General features: G+C 38.0%; 1 protein-coding gene across 1 annotated transcript in view; it reads left to right on the top strand.

The window, feature by feature from the left end:
• Positions 1-6,675: 6,675 nt before the first annotated feature.
• The window catches only part of LRRIQ1 (leucine rich repeats and IQ motif containing 1), a 725,247-nt gene continuing 721,078 nt past the window's right edge, over positions 6,676-10,844 (top strand). Inside the window, exon 1 of the mRNA XM_053716929.1 lies at positions 6,676-6,792. Within this exon, the coding sequence (XP_053572904.1) occupies positions 6,679-6,792 (114 nt within the window). The 5' untranslated portion in view covers positions 6,676-6,678. The remainder of the gene's footprint in view (positions 6,793-10,844) is intronic.

The following is a 10,844-nucleotide window of genomic DNA, read 5'->3' as shown; positions in this document are numbered from 1 at the left end:
CTGCCATCCATGGATTCTGTCAGTGTTTTGATCTGTTCACCATCAACATTGCGTGCAGCAGCAACCACAGCCTCCCAGACACTGTTCAGAGAGGTGTACTGTTTTCCCTCCTTGTAAATCTCACATTTGATGATGGACCACAGGTTCTCAATGGGGTTCAGATCAGGTGAACAAGGAGGCCATGTCATTAGATTTTCTTCTTTTATACCCTTTCTTGCCAGCCACGCTGTGGAGTACATGGACGCGTGTGATGGAGCATTGTCCTGCATGAAAATCATGTTTTTCTTGAAGGATGCAGACTTCTTCCTGTACCACTGCTTGAAGAAGGTGTCTTCCAGAAACTGGCAGTAGGACTGGGAGTTGAGCTTGACTCCATCCTCAACCCGAAAAGGCTCCACAAGCTCATCTTTGATGATACCAGCCCAAACCAGTACTCCACCTCCACCTTGCTGGCGTCTGAGTCGGACTGGAGCTCTCTGCCCTTTACCAATCCAGCCACGGGCCCATCCATCTGGCCCATCAAGACTCACTCTCATTTCATCAGTCCATAAAACCTTAGAAAAATCAGTCTTGAGATATTTCTTGGCCCAGTCTTGAAGTTTCAGCTTGTGTGTCTTGTTCAGTGGTGGTCGTCTTTAAGCCTTTCTTACCTTGGCCATGTCTCTGAGTATTGCACACCTTGTGCTTTTGGGCACTCCAGTGATGTTGCAGCTCTGAAATATGGCCAAACTGGTGGCAAGTGGCATCTTGGCAGCTGCACGCTTGACTTTTCTCAGTTCATGGGCAGTTATTTTGCGCCTTGGTTTTTCCACACGCTTCTTGCGACCCTGTTGACTATTTTGAATGAAACGCTTGATTGTTCGATGATCACGCTTCAGAAGCTTTGCAATTTTAAGAGTGCTGCATCCCTCTGCAAGATATCTCACTATTTTTGACTTTTATGAGCCTGTCAAGTCCTTCTTTTGACCCATTTTGCCAAAGGAAAGGAAGTTGCCTAATAATTATGCACACCTGATATAGGGTGTTGATGTCATTAGACCACACCCCTTCTCATTACAGAGATGCACATCACCTAATATGCTTAATTGGTAGTAGGCTTTCGAGCCTATACAGCTTGGAGTAAGACAACATGCATAAAGAGGATGATGTGGTCAACATACTCATTTGCCTAATAATTCTGCACTCCCTGTATTGCGTTATTGCTTGTCACAAATAACAAAGGTTTATCTCCAATTCAAACATGTTCTTTTCTTAAACCATTGTCCTGTCAATGATGATCTAAAGGTGTCTCCCAGTTTTACCTGTTTACATGCTACAGTGTTAATATAATTGCATTTGAGCATTCCTTTACAAGATAACCATGATGAGTCTGAAATGTTTTGTTTACTCAAACTGGTCGGTGCTACAATGTTGCCTAGAGTGCGGTTTTACTTGTATGTAAATCTACACCCTTTCTTTGTTACTTCAATCAGTCGCCAGCATAGAACATGACGCCTAATTATGTCGCATATTTGGAAGTATTGTTCCGAGTAGTCAGTAATGAACATTAATCCAGTGACCTCCTTTTCTGGATATTTGCCCCCCCCCCCTCTGAAAGCAAGTATTGTCTTTGTATTCTTATTACTGATTGTTTAGCTTCCTCCCTTAATTTATTGTTGTACCCTCTCTCTCTCAGTCTTATTGTCAGAGCGATCGGTTGCAGGCTCGCTCATTTTAGAATGATAAATGGTGTTTGAGTGAGAGCCTTAGTGTGAGAATTTGTCTATGTGTGAGTTTGTGTATATGTGTTTATACATACTAACTCTGCAAAAAAAACAGACTGTAACTGTAGCTTCTAATTGGCCATAGCAAGCACTTATCTTCAAATGGTTTATCCTTATTCTGGAGTGAACCCCCCCCCTCTTTTCCCCCAACAAAATTAATTTTAAATGTGTGCAGACTTAATGCAGTGCTGCTTGCCCAGCATATTATGCATATAAAATGAATTCCCCTTGGATAAATAAACAGCATTTAATTTATAAAGAGACACAATTATAAAGATATAACTGTATTCACACCATCCTTTACAAGTTCCCACCTGTTATAATGGCTGTTAAAGGGACAGTCTAGAATAAATTAAACTTTCACTATTCAGATAGGACTTTTAATTTTAATCAACTTTCCAATTTACTTTTATCATCAAATTTGCTTTTTTCTCTTGGTATTCTTAGTTTAAACTAAACATAGGTAGGCTGATATGCTAATTTCTAAGCCTTTGAGGGCTGTCTCTTATCACATGCTTTTTAAAGGGACAGTCTACTATAAATTAAACTTTCATTATTCAGATAGGACTTTTAATTTTAATCTACTTTCCAATTTACTTTTATCATCAAATTTGCTTTTTTCTCTTGGTATTCTTAGTTTAAACTAAACATAGGTAGTCTCATATGCTAATTTCTAAGCCTTTGAGGGCTGCCTCTTTTCACATGCTTTTTAAATCTCTTTTCAACACAAAGAGACAGAAAGTACACGTGGACCATATAGATAACACTGTGTTCAGGCACAGGGGGTTATTTAAGATTTAGCACAAAACAATGCTACATGCAAGACAATAGATAATAAGCAGTCCCAGTCATGTGATCAGGGGGTTGGAAGAAGGTTCCTAGATACAAGGTAATCACAAAGGTAAAAAGTATATTACTATAACAGTGTTGGTTGTGCAAAACTGGGGAATGGGTAATAAAGGGATTATCTATCTTTTAAAACAATAACAATTCTATGGTAGACTGTCCCTTTAAATCTCTTTTCAACACAAAGAGACAGAAAGTACATGTGGGCCATATAGATAACACTGTGTTCAGGCACAGAAAGTTATTTAAGATCTAGCACAACACAATGCTAAATGCAAGACAATAGATAATAAACAGTCACAGTCATGTGATCAGGGGCTGGAAGAAGGTTCCTAGATACAAGGTAATCACATAGGTAAAAAGTATATTAATATAACAGCGTTGGTTATGCAAAATGTGGGAATGGGTAATAAAGAGATTATCTATCTTTTAAAACAATAACAATTCTATGGTAGACTGTCCCTTTAACTAGAGGCGTGACAAAGCAGGATTAAAACCATGGCAGCAAGCAAGTAAAAAGTCTGTACTATCTACAGCAAAGCATATTAGCAAGCTTCATTCTATGCTGAAAATCCCTATATACATTTTTTTTTTTATCCATATAAATATTTAGTATAAATTTGCATTTTGTTTTATAAATAACTAGGTGATAAGCTAAAATTACAAAAAAATAAAAAATGTAAATTACAGAAAATAATTTTTTTTATTTCAAATAAAAAATTGAAACCTGAACCAATACCCCTATAAAATAAAAATCTCCCCCAAAATAAAAATACCCCCTAATCTAATACTAAACTACCAATAACCCGTAAAGGGGCTTTTGTAGGGCATTGCCCTAAGTTAAACATCTTTTTTTACCTAAACAAATTACCAATTACCTACTCCCTAACAGTAAAAAACCCCAACCCACCAAAATAAAAAAAAAACTAACACAAAAAAAACTAAACTACCCATTGCCCCTAAAGAGGTATTTGTATGGGCATTGCCCTTAAAAGGGCACTCAGCTCTTTTACTGCCCTTAAAAGGACAATTCGCTCTTTTATTTTGGATAGCTTTGTTTATTTTTTTCTGTAATTTTACATTTTTTTTTTTTTTAAAGATTAGGAATTTTATTGGGCTGGAAAAGAGCTGATTGCCCTTTTAAGGGTAGTAAAAGATGAATTCCCTTTCAAGGGCAATGTCCATACAAATGCCCCTTTAGGGGCAATGGGTACTTTAGGGTTTTTTTTGTGTTGGTTTTTTGTTTTTATTTTGGGGGGTTTGGTGGGTAAGGGGTTTTACTGTTAGGGGGGATTTATTAAGTTTTAAATGTAAAAAAGAGCTGTTTAACTTAGGGCAATGCCCCACAAAAGGCCCTTTAAAGGGCTATTGGTAGTTTAAGGGGTGTTTTTATTTTAGGGGGGCTTTTTTATTTTTATAGGGATTAGGTTTAATTTTTTTTTGTAATTTTAGAGTTTTTTATTTTTTGTAATTTTAGAGTTTTTTTTGTAATTTAATGTTAGGTTTAATTTAAGTGTAACTTAATATTGGGGTTAATTTATGGGGTTGTCAGGTTAGGGGGCTTAGTAATTAAATTAGTTATTTGCATTGTGTGGGGGTTGGCTGTTTAGGAGTTAATAGGTTAATTAGGTTTATTGCGGTGTGGGGGTTTGGGGGTTTAGGGGTTAATAGGTTAATTGCGATGTTGGGGGTTGGCAGTTTAGGGGTTAATTAGGTTTATTGTGATATGGGGTTTGTTGGTTTAGGGGTTAATAGGTTAATTAAGTTTATTGTGATGTGGGGGTTTGGCGGTTTAGGGGTTAATATGGTAATTAGGTTTATTGCGATGTTGGGGGTTTAGGGCTTAATTAGGTTTATTGTGATGTGGGGGTTTAGGGGTCAATAGGTTAATTAGGTTTATTGCGATGTGAGGGGTTGGCGGTTAAGGGGTTAATATTTTAATTATGTTATTTGCGGATTAGGGGTTAATGACTTAATTAATTATTTTGCGATGTGGGGGTTGTTTCGCTGTTTGTTAATACTTCATGCGGGAGGTTAGATTGATATTTTTTGTTATACTTCATGCGGGCGGTTACGTGTTTTTATTTATTTCTTGTGGACGTTGCGTGTTTTTTTTTATTTTTTAAGGCTTTGGGTTTGCCTCTGCTGCATCCAGGATGATTCCAAAAATGGCAGGGTGGTGAAAGAATCCACCGAATCACCAGGATGCAACTTTGCTGCATCCAGGTGGATTCTTTTGGCTGAAGAGAAAAAGAAAAAGAGACACACTTTTACATTTGCTTCAGGCTAATGGAACAAAAATACATATGATATCTACTTTGAACAGATTTTACTAGATCACATTTTTTTTGCCAGTTGGCTAATATATATCTAACTAAACTGTTACCAATAAACAAAGCAAACTATCCAAGCTATTTATTTTACTGCAAAAGATGTTACAAGTAACATATGCAATGCAACTGCATATTCTGAACCTTGTTCATTTCAACCCAGTAAAAAGAAAAAGATTATCTGAAGTTTACCAAAATAAATATTTTTAAAATGTAATTTTTTAAATATATTTATAGACAACTGAAAGATTAATACTAACAATTATTTCATTAGTGTTTGTCCTGCTCATATCAGTGTTGCAATGTAATTGTACAGTTAAATTGCATGCATTGTTGATGCATTTTCTGATCTAAAATATTTAAGTTACTGTACAAAAAATGGATTTTTTTTGCTGTTTGCTAATATATAGCTACATAAACTGTAGCCAATAAAAATAAAGCAATCTAAAAAAAAAATAGGATTTTTATCCTGTCTCCAAAAATGTATGTAACAGACTACAAAGAAGTCAAAAGCATTGAGGTGTGCAAGTTGCTTTGTCTTTGAAATGACAATGTGAGATACACATTCACAATAACCTGAGACAAGATGACACAATTAAAAATGACTAATTTGATAATTGAATCCACAGTGACAATACCCACAGTCTAGCCTGTAAATACAAATGAAAATCTTACTGATAATATTAAATACAAAACATGTGTTAGTTTGACAGAGGGGAGAACAATGATTCACAATTTTTAGTAATAGACATAATTGTATCTAAAAAAAAATTTATTTCACTGCAAAAGAGTACAATTTAGCATTTTACAAGTAACATTATATGCAATGCAGCTGCATATTCTGAACCTAGTTTTTTTTATATTAGTGTAAAAAAAAAAGTTTTTTGGGCATTTTAATAATAAAATTATAATATTTTTAGTCAAAAGATAAAAAAAATAAAACCAATTATTTCATTTAGTCCGGTCAACATCAGTGCTGCAAACGAATTCTACATTATCCAAACTATTACATTTTCCCATTTTACAGCTAACATTATCTACAATAATATTCTGAACCTATTAATTTATATTACAGTAAAAATGATATTTTGTCAATTTAGAAATATATTATTTTCAGGTAATAGAATAAAAAAAGAACACCGATTACTTTTTTACATTTAGTACTGCAATCGCATTGTACATTTTCAATTTAATATTACCTGCAATTCTAATGCTGCCCCAAAGCTGTAATTGGGGATTCTCCTCTCTCACTGCCTGAAAATTGCAAGGATGCCACAAGTTCGTCAGCTCTTTGGACCAATTCCAAAAAATGTGCTGCTCCACTGTGAACGAGCTTTTTTCATGCTCGCGACTTCACAGTGCTAATGACATTATTTTGGGAATACCCACATGCGCAGTGCAGCTCAAAAAGTTTCTGCAGACACAGGAGCGTGCGCCTTAACGGATCGGTTGTCAAACTAGCAGCTTGGGTTTGGAAATGTATGTAAGAAACGCTTCTCTATTATTAAAAAAAATATATGCAAACACATGTAATTATTTTACTATATTACTGACACGAATAACATTAACGAACCACTCAGATACACCACTTTCCAATTAGAGCCCTCACTAAATATGGCCGGGGTAGGTGCAGTCTATTTAGTCATATGACTGTTACTATGCGCAGCGTTGAAGCTAACACACGATTAGCATGTGCCCATAGTTTGTTCACGTGATAGTCTTTAGAAAGTGTTGGATATATGGACGAGGAGATCGAACTTGAATTAAGTAATCTTCCATTGCTGGAAGATGCGCATGACGACTCATATGGAGAAGAAGAATATGAAGAAGTGCAGGATAATGAAGAAAATGAGGTTATACGGGGGAATTAATGGGATTTATGCAGAAGTGTTTGGTTATACATTGTTGCAGGCGTTGCTAGGAGACGGTATAGGCACTCAGCAGCTGCGCAGCTTGAACAATTTAGCCTAGCATTAGCTGCGTGCTGGTCTTGTTCCGTCCAGTACAGTGCGAAAACAGTGCTTAGCTTGGTTTAGCTTATAGAATATACAATAGAGTTATATCCCAAAACCAGTGATAATTTTTTTTGGGAGTTTTTATTTTTGCAAGCCCAAAAAATGTCTCTTGGTGAATTTTAATTTTCAATTGGATTTTGAAACCCATCAAAAATATTTTGTGATTCAGACAGAGCGTACATTTTTTTAAAAAAGTTTCCAATTTACTTCTATTATAAAATGTGCTTGTTTCAATGATTTTTTGTTGAAGAGATACCTAGGTAGGAAACTGGAGCACTACATGGCAGGGATTATTGCTGCCCTCTAGTGCTCATGAATTTGGATAACTTTTGCAAACTGCTGCCATATAGTGCTCAAGAAATGGGTAGGATCCTAAGCTATGTCCCTGCTTTTCAAGAAATTACTAAAGCCACGTTCGGCAAGTGCTCCAAGCGAATGCAGAGCTCGCTTGGAGTGTTCGGAGAACACTGTTTTTTCGCTGAGTGCTCGGAAGACTCAAGTTCCAGCGTGCTGGTAATGCTGGGTCTTATTTGAGAAAGCTCAGTCACTTGTAAAGATGGCAGCCTCCACAAGCAACACATGTGTGTGTATACACAGTTGTGCTCATAAGTTTACATACCCTGGCAGAATTTATGATTTCTTGGCCATTTTTCAGAGAATATGAATGATAACACAAAAACTTTTCTTTCACTCATGTTTAGTGTTTGGCTGAAGCCATTTATTATTAATCAACTGTGTTTACTCTTTTTAAATCATAATGACAACAGAAACTACCCAAATGACCCTGATCAAAAGTTTACATACCCTGGTGATTTTGGCCGGATAACATGCACATAAGTTAACACAAAGGGGTTTGAATGGCTATTAAAGGTAACCATCCTCACCTGTGATTTGTTTGCTTGTAATTAGTGTGTGTATATAAAAGGTCAATGATTTTCTGGACTCCTGACAGACTCTTGCATCTTTCATCCAGTGCTGCACTGACATTTAAATATTATAATATTTTCACAAGTATTGAGCTTATAAAAAATGGATCTGCTGCACAATAATACTGGAGTACACATATCATTCATATGTGAGACGCTTCTATTTGCATGCAATATTTATAATACCTTTTAAGTATTAGAAATATTGCATGCAAATAGAAGCGTCTCACATATGAATTTTATATATGTGTACTCCATTATTGTGCATGTAAACGTTTTTTCTAAGCTCCCTTACTTGTGACGTCTCCATAATGCCACGTCATTTGGGTTTCATATCCCTTTAAAGTGATAAGGTTTACACTTTAAGAAGCAAGAATCTAAAAATATAACTAGTCAAGTCGCTAACTTTATTTTTTAAAAACTCAATTAGGAATTTATATTATGTTATTCTTACTATAGTACTGAGGCATCTGTCTGCTCCCCCCACTTGTTTTTCCTTATTATTATTATTATTATTATTATTATCGGTTATTTGTAGAGCGCCAACAGATTCCGCATCGCTATAAACAAATGCAGAGTACAACAAAACAATTATAGGGATCAAATGGGTAGAGGACCCTGCCAAGAGTTGCACTGTTGTAGTCAGCTCTTAAGAAGGTGATCTACAAACAGCTGGACTCTTAGGCTTACATGCTAAGGGGGTTCAGGGGATAGTAATGGATTTTAGGAACTGGTATAAAGAAAGGTTAGCGTAGGTTGTATGCATCCCTGAACAGTAGAGTCTTTAGGGAGCACTTGAAGCTTTTAAAACTGGAGAAGTCCTGTAAATGGGAGTGTGATGAGGTTACAAGAGAGGAGGAGAGTAGGAGGTTGTGAGCATAGCGAAGGGGACGGGAGGGAGAGTATATGGAGACAAGGTCTGAGATATAGGGGGGAGCAGTGCAGTTGAGGGCTTTGTATATCAGAATGAGAATTTTGTGTTTGATCCTAGAGGCAAGAGGAAGCCAGTGAAGGGATTGGCAGAGAGGTGCAGCAGATGAAGAGCGACTTGTAAGGAAGATGAGTCTGGCTGAGGCATTCATTATGGATTCTAAAGGAGCTAGGTGGCAGGTGGGGAGACCAGAAAGGACAGAGTTGCAGTAATCGAGGCGGGAAAGAATGAGAGAGTGGATTAAAATCTTAGTTGTGTCTTGTGTAAGGAAGTGTCTAATTTTAGAGATGTTTTTAAGGTGGAAGCGACAGGCTTTAGCCAATGACTGAATGTGAGGAGTGAAAGAAAGATCTGAGTCAAATGTGACCCCGAGACATTGGGCATGCAGGGTAGGGGTAATGATGGAGTTGTCGATAGTTATAGAGCGATTGGGGGTGGAGAGTTTAGAAGAAGGGGGGGGGGAATAAGGAGCTCAGTTTTGGAGAGATTTAGCTTGTGTTAGTGAGAGGACATCCAGTTAGAGATGTGAGAAAGACAGTTAGTGACACGGGTTAGCAAGGAAGGAGATAGGTCTGGTGCAGAGAAGTAGATTTGGGTGTCATCAGCATACAAATGATATTGTAAACCGTGGGACTTTATTAGGGAACCTAGTGATGACGTGTAGATTGAGAAGAGAAGGGGACCGAAAACAGAGCCTTGCGGTACTCCGACAGGGAGGCCCCAGAGAAGGCTACACTAAAGGTACGGTTTGACAGGTAGGAAGAGAGCCACAAGAGGGTTGTGTCACAGATGCCGAAGTATTGGAGGGTTTGGAGCAAAAGAGGGTGGTCAACAGTGTCAAAGGCTGTGGACAGATCAAGAAGGATAAGCAGAGAGAAGTGGCCTTTTGATTTTGCTGTAAGTAGGTCGTTGGTAACCTTAACAATTGCTGTCTCTGTGGAGTGATGGGGACGAAATCCAGATTGCAATGGGTCAAGGAGGGAGTTTATTGTAAGAAAATGGGATAGGCATGCATAAGCTGTTTTTTCAAGAAGCTTTGATGCAAGAAGGAGGAGGGAAATAGGGCGGTAGTTGTATGGGGAGGTAGGATCAAGGGAAGGTTTTTTGAGGATAGATGTGACCAGTGCATGTTTCAGCGATGAGGGAAATATACCGGTGCTGAGGGAGAGGTTGAAAGTGTGTGTGAGTATAGGGGTAAGGGTGGCAGAGATGGAGGGGTGTAGCTGTGAGGGGATAGGGTCAAGGGGACAGGTAGTGAGGTGAGAGCGCAGTTTAAGTGCTGAAACTTCTTCCTCAGTAACAGGGGAGAAAGCGCTAAGTTTAAGGTTATGTGGGTTGTGGTTGATTGAGAGCATTTGAGGGGGTAAGAGAATGGAATTATGTTGAGAGCTGATTTCATTTCTGATGGAGTCGATTTTGTTATTGAACTGGTTGGCAAAGTCTTGAGCTGACAGAGTTGTAGTATTAGGAGGTGGGGGAGGACGGAGAAGAGTATTGAATGTAGAGAACAAACGTTTTGGGTTTGAAGAAAGATTAGAGATAAGAGTAGAGAAGTAGTGTTGCTTATGGAAATTAAGGGCAGAGTAGTAGGAGTTCAATATTTGTAACGTTGAAAATCAGCTGAACTCCTAGATTTTCTCCAGTGCTGCTCAGCAGTACGGGAACATCTGCGTAGGTATCGTGTCAGAGGAGTATGCCAGGGCTGAGGATTAGTGTTTGATTTCCGAGCTATGGTAAGAGGGGCGAGATTGTCAAGGACGGAGGTAAGGGTGGAATTTTAGTTGCAGATTGGTCAGGGCAGGAAAAGGAGAAGGATGAAAGGAGAGGTTTGAGGGAATTAGAAAGCTGTTGATCTAGTGACATAATGCTTCTGTGAAGTTTGGTGTGAGGAGCAGAAGGAGGGAGAGTTGTAGGGAGGGATGATATGTTGCAAGTAAGGAGATGGTGGTCAGAAAGAGGAAAGGGGGAGTTTGTGAAGTTTGAGAGAGTGCATCGATAGCTAAAGATCAGGTCAAGGGAGTGACCATCTTTGT

Source organism: Bombina bombina, chromosome 6 (assembly GCF_027579735.1).
Source record: "Bombina bombina isolate aBomBom1 chromosome 6, aBomBom1.pri, whole genome shotgun sequence".
NCBI classification, from domain to species: Eukaryota; Metazoa; Chordata; class Amphibia; order Anura; family Bombinatoridae; genus Bombina; species Bombina bombina.
Note: the sequence above shows the minus strand (reverse complement) of the source record. Positions and strands in the feature narration are given on the sequence as shown.